The sequence below is a fragment of the Erpetoichthys calabaricus genome, chromosome 4, assembly GCF_900747795.2.
Source record: "Erpetoichthys calabaricus chromosome 4, fErpCal1.3, whole genome shotgun sequence".
NCBI classification, from domain to species: domain Eukaryota; kingdom Metazoa; phylum Chordata; class Cladistia; order Polypteriformes; family Polypteridae; genus Erpetoichthys; species Erpetoichthys calabaricus.
This window is the reverse complement of record NC_041397.2, coordinates 206,145,597-206,168,002: the sequence shown is the minus strand read 5'-3', so window position 1 is coordinate 206,168,002 and position 22,406 is coordinate 206,145,597. Positions and strand designations below refer to the sequence as shown.

Sequence of the window (22,406 nt, the reverse complement as noted above, 5' to 3'; positions counted from 1 at the left end):
AAAGGTAATTGTAAAATTAGTATGAAAAGGTACAAGCTTATAGCAAAAGTTCTCAAAAGTTGCTCTGCTTAAAGATGACCTTGTAACCCAAGTGTTACACTCAACAGTATACTTTTAAATCAGTGATTTTATTATATTACCATAACTTCCTTAACTCAGTGTCAGTTTACAAGGTGAACACTTTTCATGTAAACTTTAAATGTTACAGAGTGGCACACTTATAACTCAAAATATGTACCAAGGATATGTTGACAGCTCTTTGCATAATAATGCTGTGTAAGGTATGAATGTCTTATCTGAAATTCCTTTTACTTGTATTTTGTAGATTTTTCATTGTTTTTTAGTAGCAAGTATAATGGTTACAAAGGGCAACTTACAGTAGACCTAATGCTCAAATCAGTGATACAGTTGTATGACTGCTTTTATAGTACATGAGATAAGCAATGTCCATTTGATCTCCAGTATTTTAGTTTGTGACAAGAAGAGTTTAAATGCAGATAGGGTTAATTGCAGCTGTGAAATATAAGGTTGTAACTTTGCTTGTGCAAGTTATAAATTTGCTTATGTCCGAATATTGGTTCTTCATGTGAGCTTCACCTTGTATGCTTCTTTTTTCTCTTCACAGTGTAAAGGGCTTCGATTTCCTCTGTCACACCAAGATGCCTTGATACAGCTGCTAACCAGCGAGTCAATTCTTGTTCAGGACCTCAAGCTGGACAAGGATGCTGATAAACTAAACCTCACTTTGTCTTTATGGACAGAATGCTTAATTCAAGTAATATAGAGGAATGGCAATAACACCGCCTTACTTGTCTGAGTTGCAACTTGTGTCTAATGGCAAATCTGCATATGAGGTGCGGAGTGTTTCTCATTCTCACACAAGTTTATCCAGTCACACGCTGCTCCTTTTGTAAAGCAAATAAATCATGTCAGTGAAGAACACGAAGGTGAATAAAGTATTGCTTGAAGATGTCCATGTGAATTCATGTATGCAAAATGTGTACAAAACATGTACTAAATATATTATATTATGTAATAGAAGTTTTCATTAATGAGATTAGAGAACAAATTCAAAATGAAAACTTTTGGAAAATTGCCCAGCAGAGAGCAGCAAAACAAACATGAGCTAAACTAAGACATACTGATTGCACCAGCTTTCTGTACAGAACATGACTATAAAGACATCTCACTTTCCAAGCCCCTAGGATTTAATTGTACATTTGTTTGTAGAATGATAAACCTCAGTTGATCCATGTCCTTACAGAAAAAGAATACTGTGGAATTAACATAAAGTGGTGCCTTCAGGATAAAAGTAGCAAGGGCACTTTACAGCAGGCATTTCACAGTCTGATACAGAAGTGAGAACTGGTGAGCTGTCAACCAGTCCGTATAGCTTAAAGTTAATGAATGGCTTCACTGCATTGCTCATTAATATTAGTTTACATGCAGGAAACACTTTGTGGTTTAATTTTTAGTAACATCCTAAACAACCTTGTTAATACAATTTACATTCTTACACATATGCACATATTTGGGCTAAATTAGACTGGCACATCTTTGGGAGGAAAATCTGACTACTACTACTACTTCTTCTTCTTTCGACTCCCATTATGGGTCATCACAGCGGATCATCTTCTTCCATATTTTTGTCCTCTGCATCTTGTTCTGTTACACCCATCACCTTCATGTCCTCTCTCACCACATCCATAAACCTTCCATGGCAGCTCTATCCTTCGCATCCTTCTCCCAATATACTCAGCGTCTCTCCTCTGCACATGTCCAACCCAAAGCAATCTCACCTCTCTGACTTTGTCTCCCAACCATCCAACTTGAGCTGACCCTCTAATGTACTCATTTCTAATCCTGTCCATCCTCGTCACACCCAGTGCAAATCTTAGCATCTTTAACTCTGCTACCTCCAGCACTGTCCCCAGTCTTTCTAGCCAGTGTCACCATCTCCCATATACCATAGCTGGTCTCACTACCGTCCTGTAGACCTTCCCTTTTACTCTTGCTGATACCCGTCTGTCACAAATCACTCCTGACACTCTTCTTCACCCATTCCACCCTCCCTGCACTCTCTTTTTCACTTCTCTTCCACAGTCCCCATTACTCTGTACTGTTGATCCCAAGTATTTAAACTCATCCACCTTCGCCAACTCTACTCCCTACATCCTCACAGTTTGTGAGTTTTAGTGGGTGTCATTCTCTTGTCAGGTTTGTAGTGGTGCCATATTCTGTCGTCCATTTTGTTATAATGGATTTAATGGTTGTACTTGCGTTATTCAAAGTTTGGGATTTTTTTATTACCCAACCCTGATCTCTACCTCTCCACAACTATATCTCTGACCTGTTTGGAGTGATCCTTGGTTTTCATGTTGCTTGCTTAGTGGTGTTGCAGAGTCAGGTGCCTTTAGAGACAGGTCTGTTTATACACACATCATGTGACCCTTTGGTTGCACACAGGTGGACTCTAATCAACTAATTGTGTGACTTCTGAAGTTAATTGGTTGAGCCAGATCTTATGCAGGGGCTTCATAGCAAAAGGGGATTAATACATATGCACTTTTCAGTTTTTACTATATATATATATATATATATATATATATATATATACATATATATATACACGTGCGCATGGGAGACAGCTAAAGCAGTGCTCCGCAACCGGTGTGCCACGGCACACTGGTGTGCCTTGAGCCGATACAGGTGTGACGCGGTCAAATAAGACAATTTTCTAACTAAATAATATTTCAACAGTCCCCCTTAGAAACACAATAACGAGAATACGTGCAATGAAATATTTGCGTAAATAGCCTTTTAAAGGTTTCATAATTTTATATGTCTTTTCTCTGAAATAATAAATCCCATCACCTGTCGCCTACGACGTACGCCCTACGTAGTCGCCAGACAACTCCGTAGTATGCTTTGATAGGCAGATCGCTCCGTGCCCTCACCTAGATTCAATTCAAGCTGACGTATTAGTCGTGCTACGTCGGATTCACTCGTCTTGCGACAGTAGTTATCATTCATTACTATTAGTTGTGTTGCTGAATTGTGTATGGTTAACGTTCTTCGTGTGATTCATATTTAGTTTTATACCCCTTTAAATATGGATAAATTTTTATGTGGAAAAGATTCGTCTTCACGTACAGATGATGAAGAACCCAGCACAAGTGTTGCAAAAAAAACAAAGAAGATTGTGAAATGGAAGTACAACGAAGACTACATTCGATATGGATTCTCGTGGTGTGGTGACGAAACAGCTCCAAAGCCACAATGCATCATTTGCGGCGATCAGCTATCAAACGAGGCAATGGCACCCAGTAAACTAAATCGCCATCTAAATTCAAACCATCCCAGTTACGCCAAAAAAGACAAACAACTCTTGTGTTAATTAAAAATGATAAGCGGTCATGCTTAAAAGATCTTGACCAAGAACTTTGGGTTGCGCTGTCAAATATTGAGCCGAATATAAAACTTTTGTGTTCATTGAAACAAGCGCATTAATCAGTCATTATGTTATAATAATTATTAAGATTGCATAAAAGTAAATATAGTATAGTTTTTATGTATGTATACTTATAATAAATGTATACTTATAATAAAAAATGAAAATTTATTGTAAAATGTGTGTATTACATTAATATCTATATATCAGTAGCGTAGCTGGAGATCATGTTGCCCGGGGCGGTGAAAAATTTGATGGCCCAAAGCTGAAAGAAATTTTTTTTGCGCCTCCTCAAGGAACAAAAAAAAAAAAGGAAACTACCGTAGTTTGGACGCCCCTAAATAGCTGGCGCTCGGAGCGGACCACACCCCCATCCCGCTACGCCACTGCTATATATTTTGGCTTTTGATGTGCCGCGGAATTCTAGGAAGAACTTTGGTGTGTCGTAGGAGAGAAAAGATTGCGGAGCACTGAGCTAAAGGGCCTGAATAAGGGTAATTCCACAACAGACCAGGAGGTGGCAGAGTGTACTGAACTCACTTCCTCTGCTCTCCCTTAAAACCACCATGTTTTGTTTCCTTAAGTCAGTTCTGTTTTGGACTCATGTACACAGTGTACTCCCAATTTAACTCTTTCGCAGCCAGGAAAAATTATACAGGTGGTTGCCCCAAACCTTTTTTCAACTCTATATAGTCAAAGATGAGACAAATATATATTATATACACACACACACAGAGGTAATTTTATTTTCATTCCTTGTCAACAAATGTTAAATCCATTACATAAAATCCAAATGAAAATCCATTTTAATTTCAGAGTGTAATGCGACAAAACAAGATAAACACCGAGGGGGAGGAATACTTTCGCAAGACACTCTATGAAGGATTCACAAGTCTTAAGTTGAAGTGCAATGCAATGACAAGAGACCCGCGTCTCACTTAAGCCATCTCAGACTGTTCTAAAGTGAAGTTATTTCAGTAGGCCACACTGCTGAGATGAATAATCGCTCCACTGATGTTTTATAAATGGTAAGACGACCAAAAGAAGCCTGTGTTAAGTTTTTGTTACTTAAGAGTAATCAATGAAATTTTTGCAGTACCCCAGCTTGAGTGTTACCTTATTTTCCACCCAGTTGATTGACCAACTTTGCTGCCACTGGCCCTGTGCTGTATGTGTGGAGGGTACAGCTGTGTAGTTCCTGTAATGTTTGGGCACAGCGTGGCCACCACAAAGGTTAAACACTTCAGGACAGTCCTCTGCTGTACCCCTGGGCTCTCCATGATGAAATTCCAAAGCACCGTCCATGTTCGCAGTGCTTAGCTTCATAAACAGTGATGGCTGAAAGAAGCAGGCTGAAGGAATGAAGTTGCATTTGGAAACCTTTTTATTCAATTTAAAAATAAAACAATTTGAAAACAGTACTTTACATGATGCATATATACATATTTTAAGATTATATTTAACAATATAGAAAGGCTAATACTGAAAATATTTACATTCTTCACAGTTTGTGCTTGTAGATTGTCATTGTCGATCACTCAAATGTTTTTTTACATAATTTTTTTCCCACACTTTTTTTTTTAAATATTATTATTGAGTAGCATATTCCCGATCGGGATTTGACAGATGTGACTTTTTTTTGGCTAAGATTTTCAGTTTTTCTATGTCACAAACTAGCAAATGACTTGCCACATAACCAAGTGCCGATTGTTTGTTCTTGTGTGTCTACGGCCTCGGCTCCCTGACTCCACACTGAACTCAAAATTCTTAGCAGTTTTACTCCCACCTGTCCGTATGTGTGGGAGTTCTGCTCGATACCTTCTTGAACCCATGCAAACTTACAGCAAAGATCTGACTACGTGATGCAATGGAGTAAAAGGAATAAACAGCAAGAATATGACGTCTGTGGAACTACTAGCTGTTCACAACATGGCGATTGTCATAAATTCTGTCATTTGCTTAAACATCTAAATCATCTTCACAGCAGTGGTCCAAGTGTATAATTATTACAACTGGAAAAGTGCTGTGGATTCTGTTTAAACATAAGAAAAGAAAATCATTGCCTAAAATGGTACTCCACAGCCCAAGTTCACTTCATCTTTTTTTTTTTTTTGATAGTTTCAAGACCCAATTGACTGAAGTTGGCCGTGTTTAAATTATGTAAAGAATGACAGACACGTCCTCTGAGGCTTCCACTTTTGCAGTTACCCTGTGGCTCGTCACCTTTATATTTGTGATTTATTTGGTTTCTCTAGCTCAGTGTAGCCACCTCGTGAGATCTGTTAACAGAGAAGGTGCTGCAGTTTATCGTGAGGGGCTCGTCTTTACCTCACAGAGGCTAACAAAGCCATATTTGGACTTGAAACTGGTCTGTTTGTAAATCAGAACTGACTGACCTCTTCAAAGATGATCTTTAAGAATTTGTGACTTGCTCATAAGATGTTCAAAACAGGCTGTTGTAAGATTTGTGTTGTTAAGTACCGTTATAGGAATAGTAGGTTATACTTTAAATTCTTATGCCGTAATTATATTCCTTGGACGGCTTCAAGTGGTCACATTTCATAATAATGGTTTGTTCAAGGGACGAAAGGTTGTTTTCCAAAACATCTTAATAAACTGTAAGACTGCTAGGAAAAAAGCTGGCAGACTGTTGCTGCAGTTTGATTGAAGAAGTTGTACTCTGCAGGATTTTTTTTTTAATGTTTTAAAAGGATGGCCTAGAAGATTATCTCATCATCTTGCTAGAGTCCATCAGTTCAAACTTTTTATAGTGGATGCTGAACATTCATCAGTTGAACAGTTGTTGACTGAATGGCGTCACTCGTCCAGCAAGAACTGAGCCCCACAGACATGCTCAGAGAGTTGCAGACTTCCATTTCTACTATATATATATATATATATGCACACACACGTTTACTCCATTTCAGTTTTTATCTGTGTGATCTACAGCCACCTTCAGTACATCAAATGCTTAGTGTCATTTCAAACTGTTTAATTTTCAAGTTTTGCTCACAGTAGCAGCTTTTGTGGTGTATCTTGTAATGTAGTGTGAACTGCAAATATTAGCGACTCGTACAGTGAGTTTCATAAATTCAACAGCGTTACACCCGAGAGCTCCTCACGGTGGAGGGTGCCTGCAATTGTGATAATGGCACAAAGCCACACGGGGGGGCTTCACAAAAATTAAATATAAACAGCACGCTGCACGTAACGTCTTTGAAGGTCACAGACTTCAGTTCTCTTGAATTCCATTCTGGATGAGTAAAAAACAAAATCATTTTAAAGCACCTGAATATCCCAGTACTGGCTCAGGTCACTTGCCGCAACAGGAGTTATAACTAAATGGTCCTTATCATAACTCTTCCCACCTAGAAAAAAAGAAAAAGACAGGTTCGAGTTTACCGTCTGGCTTCACTATCAGTGGCAATAATTTCAGTTCTGTCCTAACAAGGGACACGTTGGAAATGTAAAAAGATAAAAGGTTATATTATTATTAACACAAAAATATATTGATGGGCCGACCATGGCACAGACTGGTTTGGATTCCTTTTCTGTTTTCTTATGCAGTGTTAAGCCAGAATAACACTCTGGGTTGTATTCTGCTGCCCTCTTGTGGATGAAATAACATCATACTGCTTACTCCCACACTATGGTAACTCATTAATATTCATGAGTGGGGTGGAGCTTTCAACCAAAACACATAATGTCATGTAAACAGAAAGCTGTAAAGCCAGCTTTAGAACAAACTGCCATATGTGAAAAAGACAGCAGTGTCTATCCTTTGAAAGTTTTCTTGGTAACGTGTGGTATATTATTTATTCAATGTAAAATTCCACATTGATAAGACTTGCGTTTTGTTACAGTTCCCAAGCTGTACTCCCCATTTTTATGTATTTTTTTTTTTCCTGACTCAGGTTGCTTCCTACAATCCATTAAAACTGTGACTGTAAATTGGTATGGCCTTTGTGTGTGTGTGTGTGTGTGCAGAACAAAATTAAATGCAGCACAATATGCTATGCTGCAGTGGGCTGGTGCCCTGCCCAGCATTTGTTCCTGCCTTGCACCCTGTGCTGGCTGGGACTGACTCCAGCAGACCCCCCGTGACCCTGTGTTAGGATATAGCGGGTTGGACAATGACTGATTGACATTGACAATATGCTATGTGCGTGGAGTGGTGGCTCTGAAAGCTAGGGATCTGTTCCGGTAATCAGAAGGTTGCCAGTTCGAATCCCATAAACCCCGGAAGTGTTGGGCCCTTGAGCAAGCCTGGGTGTGACATTAATTTGCATCCAACCCTACATGTAGGCCCTCCGACCTGCAGGGAAAACCTGGCGGTTGATGGCAGAATTGGCACTCCAGCCACCATAAAAAACCTGACACTGTTCAATGTGGTGCTGAGGTGTCACCCGTTGCACTCGCATCTCAATCCGGGTGGGTGCAGCGCATGCTCCCAACTTTCCTACCTACTACAGTATACTGTGCTTATAAGCATCCATTCTGTTTTCCTAATCATGTTACACAAAAGAAAGGGCAATTGTAGCAACGATGGTACTGCCTTATACCAGCTCCTTCTCATCCACTCAAGTCTGCTAATGAAGGGCTTCTGGTGATACCAACTCTACATGGCATCACATCTCAACCCACTCTTATAACTTTCTTTAAACTATGGAAAGTTGAACTAAGCTTGTGTTGTTCTGGTTGATTTTGAGCTCTTCACTTGTGGTGGTCAATTCTGTAACCTTGTCCTGTGTTTCAGAACCGTCCTCACACTGATGTTTACTCGATTATTTGACCTCTTTTGAGTTGTTTTGGTTAAAAGCAGCTGCTAAGTGAACAAAGGTAAACGTAAAGAGAGTCATCTTATCAGAATGTCTTTAAAGAAGCTCATGAAATAGACAAGAGCACAAAAATAACAGTTGAGGACCCTACCACTTACTGAATATTGGAATTCCAAATTGGGTATTTATTTATTGAAAAAGTCATCAATTGGAATAATAAAGGCTCAGTTTAGTAAAGCCCATGTAAAGGTGGGATGAACGACCAACAACATCAGAAAACAAATCAGCAATCCCAGGGTGAAGACGTCAGCTACAGTGGTGCTGGAAAGTACATTAACCCTTTAGAATTTTTTTTCAGTTTCTGCATAGTTATGACCAAAAACAATCAGATTTTTGCACAAGTCCTAAAATTAGATCAAGAGAGCCCAATTAAACAAATGAGACAAAAATATTGTACATGTTTGTGTGTGAAAAAGCATGTAAATCTTTGCTTTCAGCAACTGGTGTGACCTCTCACCTGGACAATGCTGGCAGCCCTGGGAGGATTATGTTTTATGATGTTTTTAATGGCTTCAGTACCATCCAGCCACCCCTAGTAAAGGGTAAACTCAGAGATATGCAGATGGATGAGCCTCTGGGGTCCTGGACTGTCTGTTGGGCAGACCACAGTTTGTGAGACTCAGGGACTGTTCTTCTGATACGGATGTGAGCACCACAAGGAACAGTCCTGTCTCCTTTACTCTTCACTCTGTACATCTCAGACTATACATATAACACCAGGTCATGTCACTTGCAGAAATTCTCAGATGATTCTGCACTTGTGAGGCGTATTGATAAAGGGAATTAGTCAGAGTGTAGGAGTCAGGCTGAGAAGTTTGTTTTTTGGTGCAAAGAGAACTGTCTGCACCTTAACATCCGCTAAACCAAGGTACAGGTTATTGACTTTTGCAGCACCAAACAGCCTCTACGTCTCTTTTTCCTTAGGAGACTGCATTCCTTTGATGTTGGAAGTGGCAGCCTTCCTATCTTCTATAACTCTGTGATGGTCAGTGCGATTTTCTATGCTGTGGTGCGCTGGACTGCTAAAATGATTTCACGAGAGGCCCACTGACTCAACAGGCTAATTAAAAAGGCAGGCTCAGTTATAGGACGCACTCTGGACCCCTGGATGTAATAGTGAAGGAAAAAATTAAAACAGAACTGAGTGTCATTATGAATAATGCTACACATCCTCTCTCTGCCACACTAACTCTGCGGACTTTCAGCCAGCGAATCATTCAGCTGAAGTGTGTCAGGAAACACCACTGGGGCTCCTTTATACCAACAGCAATACATCTGCATAGTGCCTCACTGTGATCGTGACAGCCAAGTCAGAGCATTTTCATTCTTTGCAATTTCTTCCTTTATAGTCATTCTGGTGTGTGTTCCAACCAAAGTGTGTGTGTGTACATTTATGTATTAATTGTTTATTTATTTACCTACCTGTCTATTTGTGAATTAATTTAAAGAGCCTCTGTAAAAAGCCAAACATCCCCCAAGGACGAATAAAGTTCTCGATCTATCTATCTATAACTTGAGCTAAACGCTTCTGATAACTGTTGATCAATCCTAGAAGAACTTTAGCCCATTCCTTCTCCTTGAGCTCAGATGCTGGCAGGCTTCCTTGCATGAACTGCTTGGCCATGGTCCTTCCACAATATTTCTATAATTTTAAGGTCTGGACTTGTGTGTCTTACTCCATCACCCATTTTCTCTGGAGCTTCACTTCACATATGGATACCCTAAATCTTTGCTGTAGAATTTGCGGCTACATTTCAGAATTCATAGTTCCATCAATGATGGAAAGCTGCCCTGGTCCAAAGTCAGCAAAGCAGGTCAAACCACGTTACTGCCACCATCATGTTTAACAGAGGGGTAAGGTTCTTATAGTGGGATGCAGTTTTTGCATTTCGCTAAACACAGTGCTTCTCATTCAAGCCATACATTTCTAATTTGGACTCATCTGTTTACAGAACACTCCTTCAGTAGCCTTCTGGCTTCTTCACATAGTGTTTAGCAAACTTTAAACAGGCAGCAATGTTCTTCTTTGAAAGCAGTAGCTTTCTCCTTGCAACCCTGCCATGCACCCCATTATTTTCCAATTTTCTTCTGAAGGTGGACTCATGAACAATGACATTAGAAAATGCAATAGAAGCCTTCACATCCTTAACTGTTATCTCGTGACCTGGAATATTTCAGGCCTTGCTTCTGGAATGACTAGGGGGCTCCGCCCCCTGCTCGCTTCGCTCGCCAACCCCTGGTGTTGGGAATGACAAAGAGCGTGATGTATGAATGAGATATAGAATAGTGTGAAGGTGTAGATGATGCAAATAGAAAGCAAACAATAAAGTGTGTGGCACAGTGTAAAGGTTTATTTGAAAATTTCTTTGTACACTCCGTTTAAGTGTAAAAGGTAATTCCAGGTCAGAACTTGTAATGTCAATGAAGATGGTTATTGTTGTGATCAGAGTCAAGTTTGTCAGAGCTTAGAAAGAGTTGTGTCTCTCCAGGAAGTAATGGAATGACTTGGGTATTAATGTTTTCCACATTAATATTTTTTGGACATAATATAGTGCGTTGTGTTAAAAGGGGCATTTGGTCTAATGAGATTGCTGTTCCAAATGTCTCTGTAACTAAGTCGTCGCAGATAAAGGCTTGAGGAATTGTAATAACATGTGGCTGAAGTCCATCTGTATTGGTGAGTGTACCATCTCTCAGTTGTAATAAGCAATTGTTATGATCTGGTTCTGGACATCGCATCTTTTTTACTAACTGTATCTTTTGAAAGCAATGCCAATTGTCTGCGTATTTTAAGGTGCACTGAACAATAGCTGAGTGCATGGCATCTGGAAGAATAGCTAATCACTGTCTAAAATTTCCTCCTCATAAAAGTACCTTTCCTCCAAATGGAATATTATTATTCATAAATGTTTGTAGAAGTTTATGAATGGTGTTGAGTAAATGACTTCATGCCATTGAACATTCATCAATAAACAACATTTTTTCAAGACGGATGTCATGTGCAGTGCCACCGTTAATGTTCATAGTGGATACCGATTTGTAGGATCTAATGCAGTTGATAAAGATTTCACTTTCAGGTACATCGTTAGTTAGAAGCTTCTGTAGATATTCAGGATATGAATGTAAAGGAGGCAGTCTAATTTGACCCTTTTGACAACAACGTGTAAATGTATAACTTGTATTGCCAGTTGTTTCTTCAGGGAAGTGAACTGAATGACAATGATTGCAAATGACATTCATTAATCCGAATGAATTTTCCTGGTGTATGTTTTTCTTGTGTAGTTTGAGAGGCGCGTTGTTGCATGTGTAGTATTTGGGACGTGTTGTTTTGGAGCTGTAATCGATTTGCCTGTGCTGTGTGAGAAGCCCGTTGTAGCCTTCGCTGCCATTAACGTATGTCTGAGACGGGAGGTGTTTCGTTTTGAATCCGTGCCTGTTGTGATGCAGCACTTTGATTGATAGTTTGCGTAATGTGGATCTAGGATGTAGATTTGTGCATATTTGCGTTGTTGATTTGTTTCAGGGTGCACTGTTCCAATGCGATGCAGTATTTGTGCACATATGCGAAAGCAGTATGGGCCATTGCCTTTTGGTGGCCTGATATTTACTCCGGTAGATGCAAAAGCAAATGAACTATTGTAGGATCTAATGCAGTTCATAAAGTTTTTACTTTTAGGTACATCGTTAGTTAGAAGCTTTAGTTGAGCTTTGCGTTTTTGGAGTCGAGACATTTTTTCTTTTAGAAATATGGATAAGTAATAAGGAGTATTGCACTCACTGTTAACATGGAGCCTTTTCTGCGGTTGAACGGTTAATAGTGCCTTATTGTAATGAGATCCACCTATGCTGCATAGCCGTCTATTTTGTTGTTTCTTTCGTGTGTTTGTTCCTGTTATCATTTCCTTTTCGTTTTGTACCCGTGACCGTGTATTCATGACTTGTTTCTTTCTCAGCATGCGAAATATGGATAAGTAATAAGGAGGATCGCAGTCACCGTTAATATGTTTCCTTTTCTGCAGTTGAACGGTTAATAGTGCTTTATTGTAAGGAGATCCACCAATGCTGACACCTATGCTGTCTAGTGTGAAGGTGTTGATGTTCACTTTAGAATATGTGGCTTTGGGTGTCACTTCTTATGGATGTGTGTGTGTGTGGGGGGGAGGGGGGTTGAGGATTGTTGTTGCGCGAGCGTCTTCTTTCTTTTTGTGTTCCTGTGTCTTGTTGAATCCCCCTCTTTGTGTGTGTCCCGTCCCTTGCTTGTAGGGTCTGTGGGGTGGTTTTGTGTTCTTTTTTTTGTGTTCCATGGGCTTGTTGAATCCCCCTCTTGGTGTGTGTCCCGTCCGGTGCCTGTAGGGGGGGGGGGGGGTGCCCTGCTGTTGTGCGCGAGCCTCTTTTTTTTTTTTTTTTTTTTTTTTGGGTCTAGTTTCGTGTGCAATGTGTTTCGTGCTTTACTTGCGTTTGAATACTTTTTTATGTGCCTTTTCCTTTTTTCGGTGCTCTTTGCGCCTCATTTCTCCATTTTTCCTGTGCTCACTCCTTTTTTCTGTGGTTTTGTCCGCCTCTCGCGGCCCCTCATCCGCCTCTCTCGCCCTCTTTTGTCCGCCTTTCTCGGCTCCTCAGCCGACTCTCGCGGACTCTTTTTGCGCCTGCGCAGTACGTCTTTTTGCAGTTACGGCCCATTGCCGGATGTGCCTGCGTCCATCATCCGGTTTAGCATTCTCGGTTAGTAATATGGATCTTTGTTGGTTGACCACTTATGGGGAGGGTGACAGTGGTGTTGAATTTCCTCAATTTGTACACAATCTGCTTGTTTGTAGACTCCAAACTCTTTAGAAATGGGATTGTGACATTTTGCAGCCTGCTGAGCATCAACAACTCTTTTTCTGAGGTCCTCCAAAAATTTTGTTTGACCCAGGAATGACACACTTCCACAAGCCTGTGTAGTGAACATCAAACTTTAATAGTGAAGGCCCAGATTTATCTATACTAATAAAAGGCAAAGCCCTCACTGACTGACTGACTCACTGATTGACTGACTCACTCATCACTAATTGTCCAACTTCCCGTGTAGGTAGAAGGCTGAAATTTGGCAGGCTCATTCCTTACAGCTTACTTACAAAAGTTAGGCAGGTTTCATTTCGAAATTCTACGCGTAATGGTCATAACTGGAACCTGTTTTTTGTCCATATACTCTAATGGAGGAGGCGGAGTCACGTATCGCGTCATCACGTATTACGCCTCCTACGTAATCACGTGAAGTGAAAACAAGGAAGAGATTTACAGCACGAGTCAAACGCGGGAACGAAGGTAAATGACGTTAATTGTTGAGTGTCTTTTAATACTGTGTAATTGTTGAGTGTCTTTTAATACTTTGTAAGCATACATATTAACAGATGTGCAATTAAACATGTGCATTTACGGGGTGATTTCTCAGGCTTAAAGCTTGAAGTGATCACTCGAGTGAAGGCAGCTTCACAAAAAAAACAGAACCTTAACAAACTGTTATTGGTATATTGTCCCTCAATTTTAAAAGGTTTTCTTCTTAATAAAAATTTAAAAGCAGAACTTCGCCGGTGCGAACCGCGGGGATTTGAACGACTGACGCATACAGACATATTCATGAGTGCAGGTACTTCGGAAAGAAAGCAACGTGTAAACCTAAAGTTTAAATTAAGTTCATAGACCTACAAAAGGTTGCCATTGATTTGAGGCAAGATTGCTTTTCTCCTGTACAACTATACGTTGCATTCTCAAGAGTGTGCTTGCACGCCTTGGTCATATTACAACCGGAGTGCTGAACTGACAACGTGATATACAAACAGAACAATCGTAAAAACAGGATTAAATAAAAAGGCTGCTTCCGTTGGCAAAGCAACGAAAAAGGAAGACTTTATATGACGTTCATTTATAAAACAGCGGAGAGGCTGTGTGAAGTCAGCTTCACAAAAAAACAGATCCTTAACAAATTGTTATTGGTATATTTTCACTCAATTTAAAAAGGTTTTCTTCTTAATAAAAATTTAAAAGCAGTACTTCGCCGCTGCAAAGCACGGGGATGTATATATATAGATAGATAGATAGATAGATAGATAGATAGATAGATAGATAGATAGATAGATAGATAGATATTATATAAATATATATATATATATATATATATATATATATATATATATATAGATAGATAGATAGATAGATAGATAGATAGATAGATAGATAGAGATATATATATATATATAGAAAGATAGATATAGATAGATAGATAGATAGATAGAGATCCCTCGCTATATCGCGCTTCGTCTTTCGCGGCTTCACTCCATCGCGGATTTTAAATGTAAGCATATGTGAATATATATCACAGATTTTTCACTGCTTCGCGGATGTCTGCGGTCTACAGTACGTGTGCTTCCTCAGTTGATTTGCCCATTTGAATTCAAACAAGGGACGCATTTGAATTCAAACAAGGGACGCTATTGGCGGATGGCTGAGAAGCTACCCAATCAGAACACGCAGTTAAGTTCCTGTGTGCTGCTGATTGGCTCAGCGACGGAGTGCAGCATTAACCAGGAAGTCTCATCTCACTCATTCAGCATTAATGCACGTTACTGCTAATGCTTCAGGATTGCAGAAAAGGTAAAAGTTTTGGATATGTTGAAGGAAGGAAACAGCTACACCGCTGCAGGACACAATTACAGCATCAATGAGTCCACGATTCTTTTTATTTAAAAAGGAGGAAAAGCATATAAGATCTACGACTGCAGTGTCCTTTAATCAGGGCGCAAAACGAGTTGCAAGTGGACGTGATAAGGCAGTAGTCTGGATGGAATCTGCTTTAGCGATTTGGATTGAAGAGTGCTGGAAGAAGAACAACGGCGGTGCTACACAGTCGCCTGAAGAGGCTCCTTTAGAAGACCTGTAACGCTATCCTTTGTTGTGCAGTAAAATTAAACTCATCGTTATCGGACAAGTCGTCGTGTCATTGTTAGTGAGTAACCATAATTAATTATTTACATACAGTACTTATTACATGTACATAGTTTAGTGTCGCTGTACACACATTTTACTGTATACAGTTTTTCTTGCATTGTACGTATTTATTGCTGGTGGCCTGTCTGTTGTAATGGCTGTAACGTATGTGATATCGGAGACGCTCGATATCTTTAAAATAATATTTAGGTTTTACTGTATGTAAACTGTGTTTACATACATAATTTCAACGAATCTTACCTAATATCTAAGAGAATACAAAGGGTTTATGCTGTACAACTGTGCGTGAAATGTTTATAATAGTGTGGGAGAGTTTATAAGGGCTTAAAATATATAAAAAATAACCATATAAACATATGGTTTCTACTTCGTGGATTTTCTTATTTCGCGGGTGGCTCTGGAACGCAACCCCCGCGATGGAGGAGGGATTACTGTATGTGTATGTATGTAGATATGTATATATATGTAGATATGTAAATATGTATATGTATATATATGTGTCTGTGTGTATATATATATATATATATATATATATATATATATATATATGTGTGTGTGTGTGTGTGTGTGTGTATGTATGTATGTGTGTATATGTATGTGTATATATATGTTGATATATGTATATATATGTGGATGTGTATATGTATATATATATATATATATATATATATATATATATATATATATATATATATATATATATATATATATGTATATATGTGTATATGTAGATATGTATATATAAGTATATATGTTTATGTATATATATGTTTACATAACCTCTTTAACACACTACTTCTCCGCTGCAAAGCGCGGGTATTTTGCTAGTGTTCTATAAATACGGCAGGGCATCCATACGTAGTTAGCTTCAACTTTCTTTAATTACCCCTTCAAATGAACTAGAGGTTTACATTATTTTTTCCACATACAATTGTTTCATTGGATCATTTTCCTTAATAAATAAATAAATATAATGTTTTGTGTCATTAGTTTAATTGGATTTTCTTTATCAAGTTTGAGGACTTGTTAAGAAAAAACAAAGTCAAATTTTATACCTATTTAGATTTATGCAGAAATATAGAAATTTGACGAAATAAAGAAATATAGAAATTTTGACTTACTGTTCCGTGCATCCTGGTGAAATTTCTGAAATGTGCAGCACAGTCCGTATGTACAGACTACGGGCCTACGAATATTTACACTTGACTGAATCTTGAGAGATAACATGGTGAGGATGTTTACAACTATGAAAGAAGTTAACAGGCTGGGTGGCTGACTTTTTCTTATTGGTTTGTTTCATCAATAAATATGAAATTAGTGTGGTCTGTCAAGTGAAGTTCTCCCACAATTTCATTGGCTTTTGCTTGTTTTTGTGGCTTAGCTATGAGGCGGACAGCTTCATTTTTCTTACTCTTTTATGCAAATGGGCCAAGCTGAGGATCTAAAGGAAACACGTCCTATTAGCTTTCATTTTGTGGAGAAATTGGCTTATGATGGTCTCCAACCTTTTGCTACAATCATTACCCAAAGTCCAATGGCTAAGATGTTGACTCTTAAACTCCAAGGTTTCCAGTTCAGTCTGTGTGACCCTTAATTAAACTCCAGTTGTAAAAACTTAATACACTCGATTTTTGTTATCCGCAGGAGTTGCCTTCCTGAAAAACCCTGTGGATATGGAAACTGTAGATGCTGAAAGCATGACCCGTTAGCAAAAATGGGGTTAGGTTCTGTCAGATGCACCAGCTCTCTACATTTGCCTCTCAAGGCTTGGCAATGATCCTTCACAGAAGTTCATCTACGGAATCTGTGTTAAGACTTTTGCTTCCAATATAATGAAGTTCAATCGTCTTTTAGACGTTCCATCACAGGCCACAATCAAACACAGCAGGGCCAATCTGAGGACATTAAACCATCCAATCAGCAGTAACGATGGGCGGTGTGTACAATGGGCAAGAACTTGATCAGCGTGAGCTTTTGACCTGGACATTTGCAAGCCCTGGTCCCCTTAACAAAAATGGGTTAAATGGCTTACGCACACCTCTCAACTGATCCATTCACATGCTGACAGACAAACGTGAATCCATTCACTGTAGTGTGCATGCAGGCCCAGACATATAAAGTCATCACACACCGGTTACTGTCACATTTCACTACTTTTGCTTCTCGGAATCGGTTTTTCTGCCGCACATAGCTGTGAATAAGAAGGATTACACTGCAGGTGTTACATAATGGGTTACACTTTTATAATTGAGGATAAGCGAATTCACAGGAACGGAATCTGCAGACAGCAAGGATTTAGCAATGTATATTGTATAAACATTTGTACTCATGTATTGCTGTACTTATTGTTTTTAGCAACAGGTGATTTCTGTGCATAGGATCAGTTTATTATTTGCTGTCATTTTTTTCATTGCAAGGTGTCCTGTAAGCTGACTTGTGTTTTCTATCAAATGAAATGAAGTTCTGTACTTTATAACTTTCATGGTGCTGGAAAATAACGACATGTTGCATGTTGTTTGGACATTTAAGTAAGAATTCATCTGTATTCTGTGCATGTGACAATACCACTATTACAACTAAAATAAAACTAACTCGGACAAGAACAAGAGAGCGCAGATGGAGGGTGTTATGAGTAAATATTACACTCCTCTCACACAATGTTGTTCTTCTGTGTGTACACTCACCTTTAACACTCAGTACCAGTCCATCATCCAGACAAGTTGAAATTGTTCCATCTTGGTTTGTCTTCCACAACTGGTGAATTCTGCCATGCTTCTTCCATAGGCCTACTTTGGTTCCTGGCAAAGGTTTTCCTCCACTGACTACTAAGCATGTCTTATTTGTCTGGGAAGAATTAAAAAGAACAAAAAAAATCAGTTTATAATAACATAAGAAAAATATTAGGGCTTCTCGGCTCAGCAGCAGGGCTTGCAAACCATACTGCTGCCACTTACTTCTCGCTGCCGTATTAAAGGTGGGTTTAGTCTTACTAGATTTCAGAGAAGAGAAGTTAAGCTTTTGAAGGCTTTAACAGGGGTCTCAAGTGACTGCAGGGCTTTGCTGTGGCCAGTTACTAAATCAGAAGCTTTTTAGTGTTCTTGTTGTACTACCTTGGAAATTGCCAGTCTTGTAGCTCTATTAGTTGAAGAACATTGGTACTTTTTTCTCTCTTATTTCTAAATAGTTTTGCTGTAATGAGGACAGATCTTCTTATATAATACGCTACCGTGGCTGTCTGTTTGTCTGTCCAGGATTTTAAATCACCTGTAGCTCGTAAACAGTTTGAACTATTGACCTGAAATTTGGTACACATATACTATGTGACGTCTACTATCCAGTTTCAGGGTGATGATTGACCTCCAAGGCTATTCCTCTTTTTATTTTATTTTATTGTAGAATCAACTCTCGGCAGCGGCCAGCAGGGTGGCAGTGCATACTCGTGCTGTTCTCATTCCCTTTGCCATCACTTCCCCTACCTCTTCATATCTTAAATCATTCTTGAGACGGACTGGAGACTTCAGTGCCAGCTTCAGTGAAAAATTAAACAAAACGTACTAAGTAATTGCAACACAAACTCTGACTTAATCAGTTTTAATGCGAAAATATGCCGACAGAAGAAGAGAAGCAGCGAGCCACTAGAATGGAGAAAACAAGCTGCTCGGAAAGCAGCAAGTGCAGCAACATCTGAGCAAACGAATGATAAACGTACAGAGAAAGAGGATGAAAACTAGGAATGCTCAAGTCAAGTGCATTCACTGCACGTTATCATGCAGTGCGCCGTTACTGGTTTATTAATAGTACTGCTTACTGGACCCGGTATTCTGGTTTTGTATCCCACATTTGGTTGCCATCTATGTAGCTGCGTATTCTTCTTACATATACTTTGTTTTGTTTTTTTTTCTTTGGTATTCTGGTTTCCTCAACATCTCAAACATGCATACATCTAAAGTGGCTTCTATGTGCATGAGCGGGTTCTCTCATGGCCAGGGTTGTTTCCTGCCTTGTTTCATTTTGGGGTCACTCATAAATAATGTCCAAGATTCTATACTAATGCAATGTGACAGTAGGGATGTCAATGAGGGTCAAAGTCTGGGAGATGTAACACGATCCAAAAAAAAACAAAAAAAGAGAGGCAAAATCATGCACCAAAACAATTTCACTAGGCAGAAACAAGATACATAACTATGAATATTTAATATAATTTAGCAAAAATATTACTAAAGAAAAGGCAAAGTTGAAAGATACATAGCCAGAAATGTTTCTGAACCAAGAAACCAAACAATTAAACTGTGAAAGCTTTTGAAATGATCTGTGTTCTTGGATAAGCAAGAAGTGCAGTATGCTGAGCTTTATACTGCTGTGATGGTGACGCCCTCACTCATATAGTTGTGGTTCTGCTAGTGTAACATTCAGGATAGAAACTATAAACAAAGCTCGAAAAATGGCAGCACCCATGGAAAACAAAATGGCATCTCATGATAGATAGATAGATAGATAGATAGATAGATAGATAGATAGATAGATAGATAGATAGATAGATAGATAGATAGATAGATAGATAGATAGATAGATAGATAGATAGATAGATAGATAGATAGATAGATAGATAGATAGATAGATAGATAGATAGATAATTAATCCCAAGCAGAAATTCACATACTCCAACAGCAGCATACTAATACAAAAAAAACAACATTAAATTAAAGAGTAATAAAAATGTAGGTAAAAACAGACAATAACTTTGAATAATGTTAATGTTTACCCCCCTATATATCCTATATACAAATAGGATATAAAAACAAAACCAAAAGGTGAAATGTAAGGAAATGGATTCTCCATACTAAAAAAAAAAAAACAGAAACCAAATAAAATGATAAAATAAATTAATAAAAATGCATGTATTCATAACACCTTGCACCTGATACTGCTGATAAATGTTCTGCTCACCCTGTAACCACGAACTGGATTTAGTGGATTTGAGAATGTGGTATCATATACAGTCACGGAATGAGCTGATGGCCAACATGCACAGGTGCAAACGAGAGCTTGGCAGCCTGCATCTCAGAACTCATAATTAACTGGCAACTGGTTCAGCTATAAAAAAAAACAATAAAAGACTTGGAATTTATAGTAAAAGAACCAATGATGTGTTCCAAATCTTGGGCAGATTTATTTCTAAGTGCACTCCACCAGCAGCAACAATAGCAGATATCCATTTAAGGAATTGGCTGGAGTGAAAACCAGCAGTGACTGTGCCCATCTAGGAATTGAGTCTGGTTTAACATGCTGCCATCGATGGTGATGTCGGGTAAAGTGGTTCCAAACACATGTTAACAAAAGTGGCTCTGTGCTCTGGCCAATGTATTCTGAAGGCCACACCATTTTTGCAGACCATTTCAGTAAAAGTTGATAAGCTGGGATATCAAGATTTTGTTTTATGAAAGCAAAGTTTTCACAGTCGAAGTGACCCAACACATTTTGTGAAAACAAGATGGTAACACTGTAGGAACCAGGAAGGTAAGAGAGATGTAAGTTTCAAATTATGAGGCTGGGTGGGGCTGTCAAAGACTCCATAATTAGTCCGTCACACCCTCCTGAAAGCCTCAAAATCAAAATTTGGATGGGATAGAGAGAGGAGTCCTGAAAATGCATTGCTATGGTTTTCAATCACTCAATACGCATTGCTGGGCTTTTGAGCAAATAAGCTGAAATAGGAGTTTAGAAACTGACTAGTGCTGGGATGTTCCCTTTTTACTGTCGACACAACACACTTCGGTCATTTAGTGCTCTTAACTCTCTAAGGTTGAAACACTGGTCTGCAAGGAGTGCCGTTCCATGGAAATAGATCAAGCCTGCTTATTGAGGAGGGGAGAGTGCAGGCTCTAGGGGTCTCACTGCGCATACTGGGGGAGGAGACAGGGAGAACAGCGGGCTCTAGTGTACTCTCGGTGAGTACTGATGGAGGTGTCTGGGAGACAGTCGAGGAGACCGAGTTCAGTGGCATCTGGCATCCATTGCTTTACCTTTGAGCAAGAGCAGAGGAGACGAGAGGTTAGCTGGCAAAAGGAATTATGGCTGATTGTGATATTAATAGGTTTTAATCATTTATTCCATATTCCCCATGGCACTATGGATTTGATTATTCGAGATTGTTTTGTAGCTGTACTTGCTGTACTGGACTTTCTTGTTTTTAAATAAACACTTTTTTCAACTGAAACTTGTTGTTTCCTCACTTGTCTTAGTCCATCTTGCTTCATGGCCTACAATGCTCCAAAAGTAGTGGATGCCCATTGGCTATTGGCATGGAGTTTCAGAGTAATAATTTAGTGTAACGAGACTGACGGGCATTCTTACTTATGTAAGCAAAGGCTTACAAAGGCTAGAGTGTGAAAAAGTGCGAACATCTTACCTTTGATTTCACAAGGCCACTGCAGCAGGTCCAGATTTGTGTGCTTTTCCCATTGAACGGGCACACAGTAACTTTTACTGATTTGGAATCCTCTGTGTCCTGTTCAGCAGTCAAGAACATATCAAGTTCCCGGTTTTTTAATCTACAGTAGACTTTAGGCTGTGAAACAGATAAGAAAAGCTCAGTTTAGAGTTTTTGCTGGTATGGACTGAAATGCTGATAAATGTCCCGTAAGTGATCTGACCTGATGACAGAAATGAAGATGACTATGGTATGCATTAAACCAAAAAGGGCTCAGATTCATTTGTGAGTAAACACAAGTGACTGTAAGATATACCCAGTTAACCTGGAAAAGTCAAGTTTAAAAAAATGTTTCAGAGCATGGCAGTCCTGTTGAACTCCTAGAGGAAGTCCAGTGAAGTGTGACTAGGCGGATTTCAGAGCTGCGAGGTGTGAGTTGAGGAAAGATCAAAATTCTTGTCAAGCGTGGGGCACCAGAATGGGTTGTTCCTACCAGTATTCCAAAAAAAGAATTAAATACAGAAGAAGAAAAAAACACATACAATAAGAGAACAGCACACAAGCATACAACTGTCGTCTTGGGGCTTCTTTCACTATGGTATTCAGTAAGGTGTGCCTTACAGTATCTGACACTAGTTGCTGTCACTGAGTGCTGCTTTTATGTTCTCTCCAAGTTCATGCAGGTTACTTCTAGGTAATC

At 39.1% G+C, this 22,406-nt stretch overlaps 2 protein-coding genes across 4 annotated transcripts in view; one reads left to right on the top strand and one right to left on the bottom strand.

Moving 5' to 3' along the window:
- The window catches only part of riox2 (ribosomal oxygenase 2), a 76,591-nt gene extending 75,617 nt beyond the window's left edge, over nt 1-974 (top strand). For both annotated transcript variants that reach the window (XM_028800232.2, XM_028800231.2), the window contains one exon: nt 626-974. In XM_028800232.2, coding sequence (XP_028656065.2) covers nt 626-784 — 159 coding nt within the window. In that variant the 3' untranslated portion in view covers nt 785-974. The remainder of the gene's footprint in view (nt 1-625) is intronic.
- Nucleotides 975-4,817: 3,843 nt separating this feature from the next.
- The window catches only part of LOC114650539 (uncharacterized), a 149,139-nt gene continuing 131,550 nt past the window's right edge, over nt 4,818-22,406 (bottom strand). For both annotated transcript variants that reach the window (XM_028800230.2, XM_051926838.1), the window contains 3 exons: nt 21,686-21,844; nt 17,961-18,120; nt 4,818-6,819 (listed from right to left, as the gene is read on the bottom strand). In XM_028800230.2, the coding sequence (XP_028656063.2) occupies nt 6,731-6,819; nt 17,961-18,120; nt 21,686-21,844 (408 nt within the window). In that variant the 3' untranslated portion in view covers nt 4,818-6,730. The remainder of the gene's footprint in view (nt 6,820-17,960; nt 18,121-21,685; nt 21,845-22,406) is intronic.